The sequence below is a fragment of the Haliotis cracherodii genome, unplaced genomic scaffold, assembly GCF_022045235.1.
Source record: "Haliotis cracherodii isolate W230 unplaced genomic scaffold, xgHalCrac1.p SCAF_14, whole genome shotgun sequence".
NCBI lineage: Eukaryota > Metazoa > Mollusca > Gastropoda > Lepetellida > Haliotidae > Haliotis > Haliotis cracherodii.
In genome coordinates, this window is record NW_027266269.1 from 16792532 (window position 1) to 16814734 (window position 22203).

General features: G+C 41.0%; 1 protein-coding gene across 1 annotated transcript in view; it reads left to right on the top strand.

Annotated features, from left to right (window-relative positions):
- The window catches only part of LOC139461033 (serine-rich adhesin for platelets-like), a 54632-nt gene extending 32668 nt beyond the window's left edge, over window positions 1-21964 (top strand). The window contains exons 5-8 of the mRNA XM_071242524.1: window positions 6084-6200; window positions 11793-11877; window positions 13613-13817; window positions 16859-21964. Of these exons, the coding sequence (XP_071098625.1) occupies window positions 6084-6200; window positions 11793-11877; window positions 13613-13817; window positions 16859-21540 (5089 nt within the window). The 3' untranslated portion in view covers window positions 21541-21964. The remainder of the gene's footprint in view (window positions 1-6083; window positions 6201-11792; window positions 11878-13612; window positions 13818-16858) is intronic.
- Window positions 21965-22203: the final 239 nt, after the last annotated feature.

A 22203-nucleotide genomic window follows, 5' to 3' on the forward strand; every position in this document is an offset into this window, starting at 1 on the left:
GATTTCTTCACACCTAGGGCTGTCCAAAGAGGCTTTATTGGAAGAACATTTGAGGCCATTGAGAGAGTGGTGTTTTCCAGGAGACTGCTGTAATTTGCAATGGTCAAAACAAGGACATCAGTGTCAGGAGAGAAGATTGTCAACTGCAAGTTCCTTGGATTGTGCTGTGAAGCTGAAATAGCAAGATATATCATGAGTGTGTCAGCTTCTTCATGATTGTTAGCTTCAAACTCCAAGTCTCTGTTGCTCCTGGTACAGCCGGATGCAGATGCAATGAAGGTTTGAGACGAATCAGCATTATACTCCAGTGTCTTTTCTGCCAGGTAGTCTGTCAGATCAGCTTTTGTTTGGTCTAGTGTGCTTGATTCTGGTGTCATCTCTAATTTGGTACTGAATGGGATCTCTTCCTTGGCGTCTCTTTTCTCTTGTTGCAGATTTGAGGGAATCTTGTTTGTATGTGTCAAAAGCAAGTATGACCTCATCAAACCCCCTTGCCAGGTTCATCACTCTGTCATTGAAGCACTGACTGAGATTTTCAACTGTTTCCACTGTATTTGGTAACTTTGTCATCTTCTGAAGTACAAGCATCCCATCTATAACAGCAATTTTTCTTGGGATGTTGTTGAAGGTTTGATTTTGTTCTGTGTCACTCATCAACTGTGTTCTCTGGCTGACTTGCTTCATAGTTCATTGCTTCTTCATTTACAAACTTTGTAAGACTGCTGATCAACTTGGACTTGTCAGTGCATGGTAACAGCAATCCACTTGGTGAAAACAGTGACCTTGGAGTCAGTGTGAACTCAAAGTTACCAGTTGCCAATTGTTTCAAGTCAATGTCTCTACTTGATCTGGCAAGAATCATCAGCCTTCCATACAAATCTTTTGTTTCTCTGAGATCCACATTCTTATCTCGGAGACGAACTGTTTGCTTTTGGCATCCTGACATGTACATCTTGTTGTTTTCCCTCTTCACTGGTGCCCAAAGACACACTGGCCCGTTGATTCTTTGAGACACGTACTCTTCATAGAGCTTCTTTCCTGTTTCATCACTGTGTAGGATCTGAGACACAAACTCTTCAAGGACATAGGCATGCGTCATTAAGTTAAAGATCTTGTCACCTTCAAAAGCAAATGGATTACCATGATCCAGAACAGCAGTGTGATCCCGACAAATGACTCCTGGTGAAAGGTCATGATGTTCTTCCATATCTTTTGCCTCTCGATGAAACTGACTTTTGTACTCACTAGCAAGACGAGAGAATTCTGGAGAGGCCAAAAAGAAACACTGCCTGGCATTGGAATTGTTTGAGATACCAATCAAGCCTGAGTGAACTTTCATTAATCTGTTCAGATGTTCACATGCATGATCAGCTCCTATGGATGTAAATGGAATGTCATTCTTTGTAACTGATATGTTTCTAGCTTCAAACTCCTTCCAAGTCTCGGGAAAGCCGATCTTCAGGGCATGCATGTCAGCAATATATCGGGGCCACAGTCGTTTGTACTTGAGTCGGTCCATAGCAAAGAATAATCCGCTCAGTTCTTCTCCAGTCTCAAGATGAAGCTTCAGATCTGCATTGCGAGAAGCTGCTATGAAGAACAGAATTGTCTCAACTCGATGTAGATAATTCATCAGTGATTTGAGCATAGCATTCTTTGATTTCTCAGTCTCCCATTTCAGAAATTATTACATGACTTCTTCATTCTGAATTTGACCAATCAGATTAGAATGTTCATCTTTGACAATTTCAGCCTTTGATCATTTATCAGTCTTCCTGCATGCTCTTTCGATTTCCGCTGCTGTTTCCACACAAACTTCTTGAAGTTGAGGATATTCCTTGAAGAACTCTTGCAATGCTAATTCATAGAGTGCCATGTAGGTATTCATACGTTTGTAATGTATACATGTAAGAACCTGTCTTGTTGTTGTGGGGCCAAAGACATCAGCTTCCATCCATGCATCTTCAATGCCAGAGTTTTCTATGGACGTGCCTAAAGCTCTCAGCGCAACCATGACAACATGCAGTTCTCCCAGTCGTGGCCCAAAAAGGTTTTCTTTCAGTTCAGGCTTAGGATCTAGGAGTTGGATTACCTTCTCATAAAGGGCCATGTCAAATGTGATGACTGTAGGATGTTCATTTCCAACTGCTAGTTCTTTCAACTTCTTAGCTTGCAATATGACAGTGAGCAGTGTAGACCAATTCATGTGCTACTTGTGAAGGAGTGGTAGGGCACCAACTCTAGTTGTTGATTGTCTCTCTGACAACAAAGACATGTAGCCAGCCCATCCAGGAATCATGCTAGCTTCTTTCTCATCATCTGTTCTGGCTATCATGGAAGCAACAACCCAGCCAAAGTGTGTCAAGAGATAGGACTTTCCAATACCTGCTTTGTTGGTTATAAATTCTTTGTCTTTTGAATGTGGATGGTTTCTTGGATTTGGTTTTTCACAGTGAAGCATCTTGGTATGGTAGGGAGCCACAGAGAGACTGTTTGCTTCAGTGATCTCAAGGGGTGGTGATATCTGCTGTCCAGTTGCTCCAGTGCTCTGATATACAGCAGTAATAGTCCCATGTGTGGTGCCTTTGCCATCATGAGTGTCCTCATCAAAGTCTGTGTTGTCAACAGCAAAAAAGACAAAGGAACCTTTCCTCAGAAATGGTGGAACATATAACCCTTGGAACTGTCTGGTGTTCTTCACAACTGCATTGGCCAGAGCTGTTTCCAACATTAGAGAACGTCTGTATGGAATGCAATAGTTGTGTGCACTGAAGTAGATCCATGATCATCTTGTTTCTTGTGTCATGGTGGACTGTAAGGCCTAATCCTATTATTTGAGGATTTTCTCTTCCATTGTGAGATCTGAATGTTTCACATTCTCTTTTCTGTGTATATTTAACTTGTCTTCTTGACTTGAAACCGTACATTATGTTCTGGCATACAGTCAGTACTGTTCTGTCAACAACGGCGGCTTTTGCTTCATTCTGAAGGTTTTCAACAGTTCCCACCATCATCCAGCGTATCAGAGTGTACAGCTCGATTGGGACGTCATTAATATTACTTGTAACAGATAGGGGATAGTTGATTTTGTCATCTCTGTCAAAGGCTTCTATACTCTTTCGTACAAGCTGTGCTGACTTGTATATAACCTTCATGTTGTCCATGCCCTGGTCGTTTTCAATTGCAGCATGCACCATCTCTTTCTCGCAGGCTTCAGGGGAGTAGAGAACAGCCGGTTTTCTTCGGTCTTTTTGCAGAACAGATCTGACGGGTGGTAATTCTGTAAGTATCCTATCTTTCAGCCGCTGCCTGGAATAAGTAGGTACATGGTCAGACAAGCAGTCTAAACCTCCCAGCATGTTGATATATGTAACTTCAATATCTCCCATTGACAGATAGGCCTTGTTGTCTGTCTGTCTACATACCAGATTAATAAGTTCGGTTAAACAGGCACTTTGATGTCCAGATTCAGATCGCTTGTTTTCTTTGTGGGCTTCCTGGCGCAAAACATGAAATTCATTTGTAGTCCAGCAGTTTTTGTGGTATCTTACATCAATGGAATGGGCATCACTTGGAGAGATTGATGAATAAAGTCTGGTCTTTAAGGCAGGATTGTTTGAAATTTCAACGGCATATCTTAAATCTTCCCCAGCATTTAAGGTCCTGACATTAAAAAGTGTCTGTCTGTCCTCTTCCTGGCAAAAGAAGTCCTAGACCAGTGGCATTGTATACGATCGTGTAAATGGTGCGGATGTTTCCTCATGGAGATCTGTTCCTTTCCTTTTACGGCCTCTCTTTTTTGAAGGTGTGGAATCCTCAAGTATTCCTTTCTGTGTCCTGTCTCGTGCTCGCTGTATTTGATCGCTGTTGGTAGCATTGGAGTAGCAAGTCCGATGCCAGGCAGCACTGTGAGATGATAAAGTCTCTCTGTCACAGCCTTCAAGTCTTCGCCATATACCAGTATATTCACCATCATGGACATTCGCTCGTTCAAACAAAACATGGAGTAAGCGGTCGTAAGAATACAACCTTGGTTGCGATACTAGTATGGATACTAGTATTGATAATGGTGTTAGAACCTACACCGAAACCATCGCTCCTAATTGTAATAAAGAAGTTGTTCGTCGATATGTCTCATCCTTACTCATTACAAATTCAGTAACATAAACTACAGATGTAAAAACAACACCAGCAATAACTTATTTTTAGTGCTGCAATTAGGCCATTTACAAAAAGGCCCAGTGAACATAGTTCACAGGAGCTAGTGCATTGCACACACCCGACCTGTCATATTGGCGGGGGATCTGAGTATTTCATGCTTGTTCTGTATTAATACAAGGTCACTAGCTTCATCTCGCTTGTCACTGTTACCATGTTAAGTATACTCGTGATGTACCTTGCTATTTGACACAATGTTGAGATATTTTCGACCCATCAAGCTAAAAAAATTACAGATTTGATCGTTGAATGTGCAGCGCCTGATTGGCTGCTGCAAACCTACAGACCATACCAATAATTAATACATGCAACACAAAAAGTTGGTGGTGTAGCGATACATCGAACTATCGAATGATTGTGATTGCTTGTCTCACGATAGTACACTATTGATTGCAACGTGAAACAATCGATATTATTGGCGATAGTTTGTCTGACTATCGATAGTTTCGATAGTTAATTTGTTTGGTACAGTTACCTTCTTAAAAAACATAGAAACAACTCCTATGATCACCTTACCTCTGTCATGCTTTTGTTTGGATTGCACTACTTTGTCTGCTTGATTTAGAGTTACGTCCCTTAGCTACTCGTCGCTAGGCAACATTGATGGTGGATGCCACGTGTCAGTTTGAAATTGTCGCCAATAAGGCCCGGTAAAAAGTGGGTATGGACCATTTTGGCTTTGTCAAAACGCAAAACGAGACAGACAAGAAAAACGTAGGTTGTAGAATCTGTCGGATAATTCTAAAGTATTCAGGAAATACTACTAATCTGACCGACCACTTGACAAGACAGCACCCAGATGTATCAATATGAGAGCTTGTAATAGTCACATATGATTCAGTAGCACGACTGGTCCAGGAATCAGTTGTCAATCACATTCATTCACATTGGTGCTAAAACACTGCAGTAACCTAAGACTTTACCAATTACTTTAAGTAAAATTTTGTATTAAAATGTTTTTGAGAGATCAATTTGAACTTGTTTTCTTTTCATTTCTTGTTTTCTTTACAAATAGTATCAGAGAGTTATAATTGTTTTGATGGTGTCAGTCAAAATGCTGAAATATATGCTGCTAAAGCCTGCTATAATTGCAAGTGAAAACTATCGCAATAGTATCGCAATAGTAAAAAATGCCTCAATAGTCACCCCTACAAAAAGTAGATATTAGTCGAGATACTGGTTTGGTAATTTGTGATAAAACAAGAGAGAAAGTACAGTAAGCAATATATATAAACAAATACTGTAACTTTGACCAAACAAACAATATATACAGATATATATATATATATATATACACACATACAACATAAATACATATGTTTATGTTTACACATACAAAAAGTGCAATGCATCTACAATATATACATATGTATGTTTGTAGGAATTTACACAATAAACAATATATACACAAAATGCTGTAACATTGACTAAAAAGCAGTGAATAAGGCAGGTACCAATACTACATTATTCACAAGGAAAGACTGTGTTCTGGTCTGTGAGAGATCCAAACCTATTCAAAGCTGCTGCAATGACAAGAGCAACACACATCACCTCCTCGTATATAGTTTGTGTTTATTTGGTCATAAGTCAATTTCATTTGATGAGAAAATATGTTCAATCTGTACAGATAAGAGATTCTGATATCTCATGAAGCTCAGGAAAATCACATTACCATGTTACCTGAGGAGATTTCTTTGTCACGTCTTTGTCATTGGTTTTCCAGGATTTTTCCTGCGCAGGTTGAAAAGAAAAGACCAAAAATTCTGGTCTTAATGTTAAGTCAAAAGAATATCCTTTAAATTATGTCAAAGATCACCATCTTGAACTGACACTTCAGGGATTCATGTTTTTCTTATCTTTTGCAGGCTGTACTGTGAAAGTCATAATCTGAAGCCCCTTTGTCCAGCTGATTTTGGGAAGGTCATGAAATGCGTGTTTCCAAATGTCAAGCCACGTCGCCTTGGGCAGCGAGGACAATCAAAATATCCTTTGAAAGAGAAAGGTTGATGATAAAGGTCAACCTACCACTCAAAATCATTTTAAACCCACAGTCACAATATTATGAGAGCACATTGGCATGAATTAGATGAGTACAAATGACTGTTTACAAGGCTTGATACAGTCTTGCGACCGTACACACCCAACAATACATGTGGGCCAGTTACAAAAACTGTTTACTTGCCCTGACTTTAGTACGCTAGCCTAAAATGGTACATCATTATGGGCATTGTTTGCATTATTTCCTGTGTTATGTTTTCACCTTGAACTTCACTACAGTCAAAATTTAAGTATCCGGGAACTTGCGTTTTCTCAAATATCCTCCAGATAAAAAAGATTTCCATATACATAGCTGAATCCCTTTTCAACTTACCAGAGTTAACTCCCCTACCCAAATTCTATGGAGGCAAAGATATGCCTATGATTTTTATATTTTTGCAGTAAGAAAAAAGACATTGTATCCCTTTAGCGAATTTAGGTAAACAAAAAAGTGATAACAAACTTTGGATTGTGCATGTGGTTGCTGTAAATAACCGTGACTTTGTGCAATCTGCCCATCTGTGCCCTGAAGTCAATGTGAAAAACATTCAATGAAATTTTCATTAAAATAGATTACAAACAGTCCAGATATAAAATGAACACTTTTTCAAACCATATTGGGTAATAACAGGATTAAATTAATACTGTCATCATACAATACCCACTCTTTTGATGTTGGTTGCCGGGGGATGAATTACAAAACAAACACATTATTCACTATCCGGTTTATGGGACACTGCTGTGTGTATTTTGCACACTGTTGGTAATTGCAAGTCATTGGAAGATTTCAGAATACATTTACTATCTTAGGTAGTATATATTTTGTTTCACATAAATATCGTCTGGTAGGCAAGGTTTCCTGATATCTGGGTTCTGGTGAAACAGGGTTCCGCTATATTCACTTATTTAGTGCTAATAACAAATAAAGACAAGACACCAGTTAAACACAGATTGCAAATATATTTTAGTGAAACAATTGTAGAACCATTGCATTGATCTGTGGCATGTTTACACACAAGGATTGAGTTTGCATTATTTTAGAAATATTCAGTTAGTCTCTATTGTGAGGTGCATCTGATGACAAATGTTTCTGAAAAAATATTTTGCCTAGTCTCTATGTTAGTTTCCCTGTTTGACAAAGGGTTTTATCCATACACCTCGGTTTGATCAGGCTACCACAAGAGATGTTTCACTATTCCGACAGGCTGTTGTACTAGACACGGGCTCAGGACTAGTGGCTTGCATCGCAGACTGATATTCTTCTCAAACACAAATTTCCTTGATAAGTAATGTTATAATTTCATGAAATTGTGTAACACACTGAAGAGAAGGTGCTCTCAGAAGATGAACAGAGAAATAAACTGACTGGCCAGCTAATGGATAAGACAAGGATATTCACATGATTGAAGAGATCAGGCAGAACCAGAGCACAATAACAATCTAATCACAGGCCTGGGACAGACCCAGTGACAATAGCTATCACCCAATAAAGAAGTGTCTGAACCACCCAAACCATTTACGGAAGCCAGCTTCCCCATGAATTTGTAGATTTGTGCATGTTTTGAAGTGAACACAAGTATTTAAAGAAATAAATGTTTAATATTTCAGTAATATCACGGCAGGGGACACCAGAAATGGGCTTCACAAATTGTACCCATGTCGGAAATCGAACCCGGGTCTTCGGCGTGACGAGCGAACGCTTTAACCACTTGGCTACCCGACCGCCCCTTAGCTCAACTGGCTGGAGCGCTGGAAGTGAAGTGAACGTTGTGACATGTAGACATCCATCCCCCCCCTCCATATCATCTCTGTAACTATGGCCCATGCCGCTGAAACTTTGTGTAAATGTTGAGGGCTATGGTGTCTCTAAATGGTGCTCGCAGACTTCTGAGCTAATTTTGAGCATGGCCACCACAGTTGTCATATTGAATACATGTATGTCATATTGAGCCATAACTCATTTCTGCATGTATCATTATGCAGTTTGATATGCACCAAGTATGTGACTTTCAGAATAACATAGAATACTTTTTTGTATTTTTTTATTGTGATCCAGTTACAACCTTTTACTTTCATACACCCCATTTTCTAGTGTTACTGAATTTGCAACTACAAGGCCTATGGAGCTGACTGTTTTTGTTAATGGTCCCAAATGTAGCCTCGCGCCACATTTAGAAACCCATTAATGGCTGTCATTTGGCCTTCTTTTTCAAAAATGGATTTGAAATTTGGCATGGGTGTAGACAGAAGTGGAGCCATACATATACATTTTTTACCTAGATTCAACCTTTACAACATAATAGTTAGTGTCACCAAAGTGAAAAAATGCTGTCATGGGCAAGAAATATCAAAGTATGTGCAAAATTGGAAAACCATATCTTTTGCCCACACTAGCCTGCCACAATCTTTCATCAAATCATCAAACTTAATGTAGGTTTTCACATATTATTGCCATGGAAACAATACTTGACTTCGAAAAGAATTGGTTTCAGCAACATTTGGAGAGGCTTTCGGTGGGATGGTCCAGGGACAGTTTCACCATCCTGCTCCTTTTGATGCAACAGAAACTAGTGAAATAAGAAGGCCCAAAATATCCCTTTGTTACTTCAGTATCTGACAAGTGTGTTAGTTCACCCTTGTCTGGTCAAAACTAAAACAGCCAAACTTAACATGCCTGCAGTCTGCAACTTCAGTCACTAGTCTGTCCTTATGTTTCTGTGTTTTGCAAACCAACAAATGAGGAAGAGGGAGTGTAATGGTGTGGGGATTTAGTTTGGACCACAAGACTCCTCCACACGTCTTCCAGCAGTGGTCAGCAGTGGTCAAATGGGGTAAAGTTCTTTGAGGTTTTGTAACACTTCTGTTCATGGCTTATCCTCAACTCCCAAGTCTTTCATCACGACAATGCTCATCCCCACACAACTAGGGTTTCCATGTAGTTTCTGATACAGAATTTCATAAGGGTGCGAGGTATTACCTGTTTATCGGTATATTGAGGTTCACTCTTTCCACAATACGTTTCACAATATCATTCTTTTGTGCTTATTATATCGGATTATTTCAAATAGCAATTATTTTCTTGTGTTTATTAAGAACTTGCCAGATAGCTGTAGCATGCATCCTGAGTGTGCATTCCTGCATATTTACGGAATTGGTCAACATTATGCTTTTCTAGCATCTTGTTTTGTTCCAATTATGAACTTCAATTCATACAATGATGGTTCAAATTGCTTCTGAATTCAAGATTTAGTCTTATACAATATATTGTGATACATATTGCAATATGGCCTTGTGCATTTTAAAATATTGTGATACACTTCTAACCTCCAATACCCATCTCTAGAATTTTATGAATGTCATGTCATGACCTTCTCCGTCGCTCAACATGAGATTTGACCTTGAATAGCAACCAAAAGGTAGTCACAGATCCATCAGCAACTCGAAGCTGCAATGGTGCAGGAGTGGAACCAACTTCCTTAGGCTTTCTTTCAGACACTCATCAACTCAAAAAAGTTATGCTTGTATAGCTGCTCGGGAGGCCATAAAAACTATTGGTGGACGTTTTTGAGGCTGCAGGCACCTGCCATTTTGGCACTTGAACGGGTACCTTGTTGAGCATGTATATTTTAAGCGAACATTCATATGGTAATCAAACACATGCCCTCAAAGTTGTTAACGACTGTTTGACCTGTCAGAAAAATGAATTAAAATGAATGGATCTGTTTGCGTTGCTGCTCAGTATATATCTCCATATGTTAAGATTAAGTTTGTGGTTACATTTTCTCAAAAAAGTGTTATGTATTTCAATTAAACTAGTAGATGCCTTCTTTATTAGGAGATGGTCATGCTTTGGAAATGTCTTGGTCTAAAGTGTTCAGAGTTCAGGTTTTTGTAAAACATGTATTTCATTGTCAGCTTTCTGATGCATTGTTACTTCTACTTTCAAACAAACACGTGGAGATGATATGTAATTTTGAAATGAGGCTGATGATATAGTTCAGGAAAGCTTAGTTGTTCACAGTAGAACAAGGTAATTGACACCATACCACATAAATACATCAAATTGGGTGCATCTGTTGAAATGTCCAAAGACAATTTTGCGTGAAGCCATGTTTATTGAACAAAAGTGGTGTCAAGTGCCACAACATGCCAACAAGCAACATGTAGCCAATAATCAGTCCGATCATCTGTCACAATGAGAGTATCCTACCTAAACTGAAACGTAAACAATGTAAACAATCGATAGAGTGGAGTTCTGGTGACACGGCTGGCCGCTCCATGCAGACAGGGTCTCCTGCTCTAAGTATGCATCAATGACCATTGCATGATAAGGTTGGTTGCTTGGTTTGTTGTTTAACACCGCATTAAGCAGTGTTCCACCTATATTTGACGGCGGTCTGTAAATAATCAAGTCTGGACCAGACAATCCAGTGATTGAAAACATGAGCACCATGACCCTCGTAAGACGGGGCTAACAGGATCTGGTTAGTCTTACTGACTTGGTTGATGCATGTCATTGTATCCCAATTGCATGGAACAGTACTAATGATACCAATCACTGGATTGCCTGGTCTAGACTTGATTATTTGCAGTCAGACGTCATATAGCTGTAATATTGTATTGCATTGAACACAAAACAAACAAACTTATCGTCCTTGAGGATTAAGACTGGTCCGATTGTACCAGCATGTCGTTTTCTGATACACCCAGAATGTCCTCCTTATAGTGCACATGTGTCCACATGCCCCGATAAAGGACATGGACATCAGTTCTTCCAGCTCTACTGATCCCATGCCAAATCACGATTGAGCCCCCTCCACAGCGGTTATGTTCGGCTATGTTGGAATACTGAAATCCTTGTCTAGGCCACACTCAGGCACAATGGTCTGTGAAGTCTAGGCAATATCTCGATTCATCAGTCAAAAATACTGGAGGCCAGTTCTTATGTCCAACCGATGTGATTTTCATCCCAATCTAAACGTGCCTGCCAATGAAACCGATCTTCCCGCTGTGTGGTGGAAGGATGTCGACCTCTGGCATGTCAAATGGTAGCGGATCCAAACGTCTCGTATCGATTCCATGTTCTGATGACACACTTTAGCTGGCACTAAAGATGTTTGCAACGTGATGTTGACCCTATGCATCTGCCTAAATACTTCGTCCATCAAACGATGTCTCCATTGGGGGAGCATAAGTGCATTCAGTTGTTGCAATCTTCCGTAGAAAAAGTTGTTGTACACTCTAATAATGATGTGCAGCCATTGTGTCATGATACATCCAGACACAGGTTTTTTCCAGCACCTTATGCACATCATGCCCATTACTGCATGCCTCTGTCCTTTCATCAGGAAATTTGAGGCCAATAGGGGCCACCCAATCATTGTGTACAGGGATATTTCAATCTATATTGTTGGATGTTTTTTGCTATCATCAAAACTTGATCCTGAGCAAACTTTTGAGTAGAAAAGTATGTTTGATTTTTCTTCTTTGTTTATTCTTATTTTAAGATAAAAAGTTTTATCCTTAACTCTACCCACATATTGCTACAGTGGTCTGCGTAAGAAGCTTGAGGTGCAGCCGCCATCTCTTCCAGAACTGGAGATCACGCCAAAGAAGGAAAAGGTTTATTTTATTAGCTGTTTCTTGATGTCAATTGGATTACGACAGTGCATCAACTGTGAGATGCTTACAGGGCAGTTTGTGAGAGGCAACGGTCATGGAAGAAGTACACAGTTCATTTTTTTTCAAATCTAAGAGTTATAAAAATCAACACGTCATGAAATCCAAAATTTTTTAACAGTGGTCCTCTTCACTGCTAACTATCCATCATAGTTGCAATAGCTTCCCCCACATGAACCCTGTGCATGCACTGTCAAAAATAACCTCACTACTTGTGTGTGCTGATGTCATCATGAAAGAGTAGTCCTTTTAAATATTTTTTTTATCACACTTATGTTTGACCCACTGGATCCTTCCTCACCTTTTTGATTTCTGGCGACCATCATGACACCTGCTAGAAGTGAGGCCCTTAGGATTGCTATCATAGAATGAAGGTGCTCACTACGGCCACCATATGGGTGATGACCTTTCTGTGTTTGAGCCATTTCGATCTTTACACTGCACTGTTGAATGGGCTTGTGGTCACCTGGGAGCCACCCTGCCATTGCATGATGGTTTTGGATCTTTTGACTATACCAAGGACACTATTGGATGGGGCCGTAGACAGCCAAGGACCCTTGAATTGCGTGATGCTACCGTTCAAATGGGTTGTGATTGGCATTTTACCGCCCGCCCAGATCAAAGGAGAACAATCAACCTAGTTATGACTTGGGTCAAAGACTGTTGGATATTGGATTTAGTCATAGTGCTACCAATGGCCTGTGACATAAGTCAGGATTCAGATTGGCACAGGACGTCTGTGGACCAACCTTGGCATGATGTGAAGGAAGGACACACGCTTATATCTGGATCAAACAGCGGTTGACTTTACTGCTGGAAATTTTGGTTTATCTTTCTTCAGTAATATTCAGAATTATGTTAACTATCTTTGGTATTGCTAGATGGCAGAACCCGCCGATCACTTGGGTGTATTCTGGTGCTGATGAAATACGTTTTCTATTTGAAAGAATTATAAATTCAAAATCAATTCAAAGAATATTATTCTCAAGTACAGCCAGTACTATTCTTTCCCCCCCCCCCCCCCCCCCCCCCCCCTGTATTCTGCAGAGAGGTTGTAAATATTGACAAAAGTGAGGTATCCTGGATGCCAAGCATAGGGTTCAGGTGGGGGATACTAATACTATCTTTTTAGTAGTATTCTTTGAATTATTAACAACAACTATTGTTTGATACGTGCATGTTTGTAACAAATATTACCTAATTGTATGCCAATGACATTTCTGTCAAGGTCACAGTTAAGGTAATTGTAAAATGTGGTTGTCCCATTCATTTTCCTGAATATTTGCAAATATAAACATTAAAGGATATGATGTAACAGGCTTCTTCATAATCAATTTCTAATGTGGAGCACAAATGCATCTGTCAATGTTCAGTATTCCAGATATGCATTCGACTTTGTTATTCATTTGGCTATCAGCAAAAGAAATCCTACTCTTTTATAATCAAATGTTTCACTAAATCCAGAAGTGATGCTATCCCCTTATCAGAATGGATTTGCATTTGATGTTTCTATCAAGGTGGAAGTGTGGGATCTGAGTGAAGTTGCATACAACATGAGGGCTTGCCCAGCTATTTATCAACCTAGTAACATATTGAGGAAACAATGATGAAAGGTATGCTTTTTTACAAGGTCTTGCACACATCTAAAGTCATCAACTCATTACTCTTTTTGTTTTAGGAAGAAAAGACTGAGGAAGACGAGGTTTACACTGCTTCACGTCAGCTTGTGTGTGAATGGGCACATAAGCTTTTGGGAACAAATTTCAACAATTTACGAGAATTGGCTGAGTTTCTGGTTGGGAATCTGTATGTCAACAGTAAATCAACTGCAGCATTCACTGTGTTAGCTGCCATGCAAGATGCAGGACTTCATAATTCAAAAGGTAAAATAGGTTCTCAACATGCCCAATAACAGCATTGCACCTGTTCCAGTACCAATTTTTGTTAACATACGTTTTGGTATACAAGGGAAGGTGTATAACAGTGACTGTATGACAGGGTAGGGTCCCCACACAGCCAGTGTATGGGCAGTGACTGTATGACAGGGTAGGGTCCCCACACAGCCAGTGTATGGGCAGTGACTGTATGACAGGGTAGGGTCCTCACACAGCCAGTGTATGGGCAGTGACTGTATGACAGGGTAGGGTCCTCACACAGCCAGTGTATCGGCAGTGACTATGACAGGGTAGGGTCCCCACACAGCCAGTGTATCGGCAGTGACTGTATGACAGGGTAGGGTCCCCACACAGCCAGTGTATGGGCAGTGACTGTATGACAGGGTAGGGTCCTCACACAGCCAGTGTATGGGCAGTGACTGTATGACAGGGTAGGGTCCCCACACAGCCAGTGTATGGGCAGTGACTGTATGACAGGGTAGGGTCCCCACACAGCCAGTGTATGGGCAGTGACTGTATGACAGGGTAGGGTCCCCACACAGCCAGTGTATGGGCAGTGACTGTATGACAGGGTAGGATCCTCACACAGCCAGTGTTTGGGCAGTGACTGTATGACAGGGTAGGGTCCCCACACAGCCAGTATATGGGCAGTGACTGTATGACAGGGAAGGATCCTCACTTTACAGGTGTATGGGAAGTGACTGTACGGCAGGGAAGGGTTCTCACTTTACAGGTGAATGGGCAGTGACTGTATGACAAGGAAGGATCCTCACTTTACAGGTGCATAGTAAGTTACTGTATGACAGGGAAGGATCCTCACTTTACAGGTGCATGGTAAGTTACTGTATGACAGGGAAGGATCCTCACTTTACAGGTGTATGGGCAGTGACTGTATGACAGGGAAAGGTTCTCACTTTACAAGTGTATAGTGAGTTACTGTATGACAGGGAAGGGTTCTCACTTTACAGGGGTATGGGCAGTGACTGTATGACAAGGAAGGGTTTTCACTTTACAAGTGTATAGTGAGTTACTGTATGATAGGGAAGGGTTCTCACTTTACAGGGGTATGGGCAGTGACTGTATGACAGGGAAGGGTTCTCACTTTACAGGTGTATGGTGAGTTACTGTATGACAGGGAAGGATTCTCACTTTACAGGGGTATGGGCAGTGACTGTATGACAGGGAAGGGTTCTCACTTTACAGGGGTATGGGCAGTGACTGTATGACAGGGAATGGTTCTCACTTAACAAGTGTATGGTGAGTTACTGTATGACAGGGAAGGGTTCTCACTTTACAGGTGTATGGTGAGTTACTATATGACAGGGAAGGGTTCTCACTTTACAGGTGTATGGGCAGTGACTGTATGATGGGGAAGGGTTCTCACTTCACAGGTGTATGGTGAGTTACTGTATGACAGGGAAGGGTTCTTACTTAACAGGTGTATGGTGAGTTACTGTATGATAGGGAAGGATCCTCACTTTACAGGTGTATGGGCAGTGACTGTATGACAGGGAAAGGTTCTCACTTTACAAGTGTATAGTGAGTTACTGTATGACAGGGAAGGGTTCTCACTTTACAGGTGTATGGGCAGTGACTGTATGACAAGGAAGGGTTTTCACTTTACAAGTGTATAGTGAGTTACTGTATGACAGGGAAGGGTTCTCACTTTACAGGGGTATGGGCAGTGACTGTATGACAGGGAAGGGTTCTCACTTTACAGGTGTATGGTGAGTTACTGTATGACAGGGAAGGATTCTCACTTTACAGGGGTATGGGCAGTGACTGTATGATAGGGAAGGGTTCTCACTTTACAGGGGTATGGGCAGTGACTGTATGACAGGGAATGGTTCTCACTTAACAAGTGTATGGTGAGTTACTGTATGACAGGGATGGGTTCTCACTTTACAGGTGTATGGGCAGTTACTGTATGAAAGGAAAGGGTTCTCCCTTTACAAGTGTATGGTGAGTTACTGTATGACAGGGAAGGGTTCTCACTTTACAGGGGTATGGGCAGTGACTATATGAAAGGAAAGGGTTCTCCCTTTACAAGTGTATGGTGAGTTACTGTATGACAGGGAAGGGTTCTCACTTTACAGGTGTATGGGCAGTGACTAAATGAAAGGGAAGGGTTCTCACTTTACAGGTGTATGGGCAGTGACTGTATGACAGGGAAAGGTTCTCACTTTACAAGTGTATAGTGAGTTACTGTATGACAGGGAAGGGTTCTCACTTTACAGGGGTATGGGCAGTGACTGTATGACAGGGAAGGGTTCTCACTTTACAGGTGTATGGTGAGTTACTGTATGACAGGGATGGGTTCTCACTTTACAGGTGTATGGGCAGCGACTGTATGACAGGGAAGGGTTCTCACTTTACAGGTGTATGGGCAGTGACTGTATGAAAGGGAAGGGTTCTCCCTTTACAAGTGTATGGTGAGTTACTGTATGACAGGGAAGGGTTCTCACTTTACAGGGGTATGGGCAGTGACTATATGAAAGGGAAGGGTTCTCCCTTTACAAGTGTATTGTGACTTACTGTATGACAGGGAAGGATTCTCACTTTACAGGTGTATGGGCAGTGACTGTATGACAGGGAAGGGTTCTCCCTTTACAGGTGTATGGGCAGTGACTGTATGACAGGGAAGGGGTCTCACTTTACAGGTGTATGGGCAGTGACTGTATGACAGGGAAGGGGTCTCACTTTACAGGTGTATGGGCAGTGACTGTATGAAAGGGAAGGGTTCTCCCTTTACAAGTGTATTGTGACTTACTGTATGACAGGGAAGGGTTCTCCCTTTACAAGTGTATTGTGACTTACTGTATGACAGGGAAGGGTCCTCACCCTCTTGTTATTGTACAACCATGATCAAAGGGAAAATGCCACAAACGGGAAAGTTTTAAAATGTCTATAAAATAAGTTACTGTTTTTGTTTGCAGAAACTGTGTTAACATGTATTTGATTAAAGAAATGTTTGACATCAATTTGCTTTGAGGTTTGCTTGCTATTTTTATGTTTTTTTTGTGTTGCAGTTCCTGTATCAAGCCTGTTTACATGCACGTCTGGTGGCAACAAACACAAGGAGACTCAGCTTCAGCTCCAACGGAAGTTGCAAGAGAGAGAACTTATTAAGGAACAGAAGCGAAGACTACAACAACAGCGATCTGAGAATGAACGTGAGAATGATCACCTTCGTTCACAATCTCTTGGTCATTCACCATCACCATTTCAGTTAGCTGCAAAAAGTGCTGCTCGCAATATAACCAAGCTTCTGCAGTCTCCAGGAGCCGGGGACAACTGTCTCAAGACAAGCCCCCACACTCTGCAGGAAATGATAAAGCAACAAGACAGAAAGTCTGGTGTGGAGGCTAGCATAGACAACCATTGTAATGGCCACAGTGATATGGATGTTCAGGCTGACAGTGGTAGTGTTAATGGAAGGCAGAGTGATAATGGCCAATACCATGTTGTCAAAAAGCCAGCTGTAAGGCCTGCTAGCCAGTTAGGAGATATTTCAGATAAAGCAGTTCAGAAGACAGATGTTCACACAGACCATAAGTCAAACCCTTTAAACTCTAATTCTGAAACAAATTCTGAAAATGGACATTTTGCTTTGCCAACAACTCCTTCACGCAGTGCTTTTGTACCTGTATCAAATCAAAGAAAGGATTTTTGTTCCACAACAACGCATCCTAATTCAGGTTTGATAGACTTCTTAGAGGAATCAGGAGAAGACAAGCATACTTTACTAACTGAATCGTTTGACACTGATTCAAAGACCAATGGGAAGTCAAACTATTTAAAGGACATGCTTCAGAGAGAAACAAGTTCTGATAACAAATCCAGCAACTCACCTGTTATTGTCTGTGGTGAAAGTAGCACAAGTACTGTTCCTTCGTCACCTCAGACACCTAAGAAGTCTCGAAGTCGCTTTACACCAATACGCCCTAAAATAACACCAACAAAGACTGTATCATCGATCCTCAAAGACCACAAGAATGCAAACGGTGATGGTCCTGCATATGACAGCAGACCTGTTTCGGCTATTCTGAAAGAAAAACGTGCCCGTGAAGCTCAAGAAATTTTGACTCAATTGGCAAGCAATGTTCAGTTGCAAAGCAGTCCTTTACCTCAAGGCATGAATGTCTCTGGACCTGTTTCCTCGGTTTCGTCAGATGTCCTTAAATTGCCACTACCTGCAGGGAATTGTTCAAATTCAAATGAAGTTTTCATTATTGTTGGATCCCCAAAAGCAGGAACATCAAAAGTAAATAGTCAATCAATTACAGTATCCCAGGGAGCATTTGACATTATGAGCAACACTCAGTTCCCCCCAAATGTGACAGCACCAATGCCATCCTCAGTTCCATTAACTTTGTTGCTAGCAAAACAAGAAGAAATGCAATTTCAAGGTAGTAGACAATTGGACAGCAACTCACAGGACAATTCAGATTTATCTGATAATGGCAATATCACTGACAGTGATATACAAAAATCTGATGAATCTCAGGACATGATCATTTCAAGAGACACTGACACACCATCAGGAAGAAAACGCAAGTCCAGTGACAGAGATGTGGAAAGTAAAACCAAAAGAATGAATTCTACCGACGTAAGAAATGAAGAAGATGAAGTGTTTCTTCCTCCTGGTGAAACGCAGACAGCACGAACAGTTGATCCAAACTCAAAGACAGTGTCTGTGTTGGTTCAAGCTGAGGCAGTGTCATGTGGCTGTGAGAGTCGTGCATCTGGTGGCAAGTTGAGTGTGGAGAGTCTGGAGAGTGATGCCTTGCTTGACAGTGCACCCATGGCAGTGGACCAGGATCTTGTTTCTTCTCTTTCAAAACCAAATCTTCTCACAAGTCAGACTGCTTCTATTGGCATCAGTGCAAAGTCAATGAGATCAACACAAAAACAACTTCTGCAGCAAAAACTGCAGCTAGATCAGCGCGTCAGTAATTATCTTAGTAAAGGTCATAAAAGCAGCAAGGAGATAGAATCTGTCACTCAGCAATTGTCAGTAGTAGACAAATCAAGGGTTGAACAAATACTGCAACAATACATTCAGCATCAGCAAAAGCCTGATGTGAAATCATGTGTAGCATTTCCAAGCAAATCAACCCCAATGCCAAACAATCAACCAGTTAACCTCTTGTCATTACTTCAAAGACCTGTGTTTGATAGTAAAAAATCAGTGTTAAGTTCTGTCAGCAAATCAAAGGAAGTTTGTCTGAATATTGAGAATTCAGGTCAGAGGATGGCCTCTGAAGTAAGCACCCAGATAGTGGTGAACAAGGATACCCAGCAAGTGAATAGTAATACTGTTGATATGTGTGAAGACAGTTCAGATTTACCTTCAGATGTTGCAGATTTTATAACAGAAAATATGGCTGCCAGAGACAATTCGACTGGGCCAGTTGATCCTGTGAATCAACAAATGAAAAGTAAACAGACTGTTGGAACATCCAACAAAGTGAGACACTTGCTACAAACAGATCACCCTCAGAATCAAGGCGAATGTGAAACTGATGATGCAGGTATCCGTGGATCCACCGAGCAATTTACTGTTCCATCCACCCCACCCCCACGCCAAAAGGAGCTAACTAGTTCTAAGCCAAGGTTTGCTACAGTACAGAGGAGTGCCTCTCTACCAATGTTTGCTCCACTTTTAGCCAATAATCAGTGCCAAACATCTCTTATGACACTTGGAAAAGGACTGGATATGCCAGCACCCCCAAACAGAGTGATAGATTCAAATTCACCACAGCCCTTGCTTCAAAAATCGACAACTCCCATAAGTTTTGCTAATTGTGTCCGTCAACCGTCTGGAAGGCAACGCCAAAATTCAATTGACCGTCTCAGTAACCATACTCCCATGTCAGATGCAGGTTACCATAGCTTTGATGCAAGTCCTGTGATGAATTCTACACCAATTCCTCCAGTAGGAACAAGTGATAATTTGACAAATAATGCCAGCAATACAAGTACAAATTCTGTGAGATCTGATTCAGCACAGAGCTTAGTTAATGAGTCAGTTGTTGTGCAAAGTCCCATACAACTGGCATCACCTCAAGTTCACAGTGCACGGTCCACACCTAGTTCTATTATGTCGCCACAAATGGCATCCCATAATAGTATCAACACAAGCCCGAGTGAGAACATCACTTCTCCAAATTCTTTTATCCCAATTCAGGGTGGACTGACAACGGGCTGTTCAACACTGAGTAGTCCACAGCTGGTGACTCCCATCAAACCCATGGTGACTGTAGCAGCTTCACCCAGTACAGTTTCATCAGTTACATTCAGTAGTAGTATTTTGATGCAGCTTACATCAAATAATAATGGAGATCCCAAGTCCAGTCTCCTCTTCCATCACACACCCAATAACCAGCATAAGCAGAGGGACATGAAGTCATCTTCAAACACAACAGATGTCAAGGAGTCAAGTGCTAAAACTGGAGTTTTGCATAAACTACTCAATTCAAAGAGTTTGCCAAGCTATGAAGAGGCTGTACACCACTTGGGCAGGATCAACTTTGAGGAAAATGGCACAAGTGGTACCGCTGGGGTGACATCAGTTGCAAATCCTTGTTTAGAGACAGAAGCTCAAAAACAGGTTGTCAAAAGTGTCAATGTGAGTAAGCCTGTGAATGTTTCACTTACACGGTCAATTAGTGTTTCTGAAAATGATTTAAAGCTAAAACCAGATAACAGTCCCGACACCCAAGATAGAACTACTACAGGATCAGATGGAAGACACATCTCAACTAGTGAATACCCCTTCTCTTATCAACTTGCATTACTTAGAGAAAAGTGTCTAAATCCTCCTGGAAAGGAGAATAAAAGTGAACAAGGTAATAACAACAAAGGGCAATCCGTCCAGAGAATGTCTGCAGTGAACATAATGCCCTCAGAACTTAAAACCTTTTCAAATGGTAATAGTGCGCTTGCCAATGAATCAAAAGAGACCAAATTGCCTGATCCCCTGCAAGTAGATTCCACTGTTGAGGCAAATGATAACTTAATTCATGGTAAAGCTAATGTAACACACCATCATTATGGCACTGCTGCACAGAAACTTTCATCATTAAGCCAAAGCATGCCTGTGTCAAGTACAAATGCACGATTGAAAGCATCAACAACTGTGATAAAACCATCTGCAAGTCCAGCATATCCGCGCACATTCTCTACAGATTTGGTGCCTTCTATTCCATCCAATGCATTGTTATCTACCAATAAACCTAGGCAGCTGGCACCAACAGCATTTGCTACTTTTGATTTACCAAACGTCAACTATATGGGCAATGCCCCTAATATTGACCTAGGGAGTATTCTGCAAGGCAAACAGGGAGCAGCTGGAGGTCTTCATACCGCCAGTGATAGTGCTGGCGGTGACCGAAGCAGACTTACCTTGATGCAGGCATTACAGCCCACTCAGACAATAAATGAAGAGGAGCTGCAGTCAACATTAGAGATCCTTCGCAGTCTCGACAGTCAGTATTTCTCTCAGTCTGACCTAGACCTAGACACCATGCAGCCCTCTCTACAGCAATCACATCAATCTTCATCTCAGCATGAACTGCAGCTTCAGTCACAGGCCCTTTCTGTTAACCAAATAGACCAGGATGGTGCTGCAAACTCAAGTACTTCCTCTGATACTCAAGAACAAAAGAGTAGCATGAGGTCATTTACAAATAATGTGTCCAGCAGATAGCTCTTAGCCATTTTTGCTCACTCCATGTTATCAAAGCAGCTATGCAGTTGATAACTTGATCATAAAACTTTATAATTATTAAGAAGATGACAAATGCATGGCTTGTGATCATCTTAAATTATTATGGCAATTGTCAGTTGTACATTCATGTTGATAGCCAAGTTGATAAACAGTGTGTTGTGTGTTTGGGAAACAATTCAGATCTGTAGCTTCTTGTCCAAAGTAATCATTCCCTATAATAGCATAACTTTTTGAGATGTGTGTACATTTTTCAAAAATAACTCATGATATTGCAAAACATGGCATGGTACCTAGTTGATCAACAAGACAGGGTCACAGTATTGGACCAACAAATCATTGTTACTAATTTTATTATATCAGTAGTGAATACAGTTACCTTTTGTATCAACCCAACATTAAATGATCTGACAATCTGTCTAATCTGACATTACATTTTGGTCCTTTTCTAGATTGTGAAATCATCTCGAGTTCACAAACCATTTGGTCCATGTACATATCTTCAAGATCATGTTTATGCTGTGCAAAACATACATTTTTGGGTTACTTGATGTGAGCCATGTCAGCTGAAGTCATGACATGTGTGTCCTGCTGTCAATCCTTGCTTCTTTAAACACTGGCTGAGTAGGCACATGAACTGATATA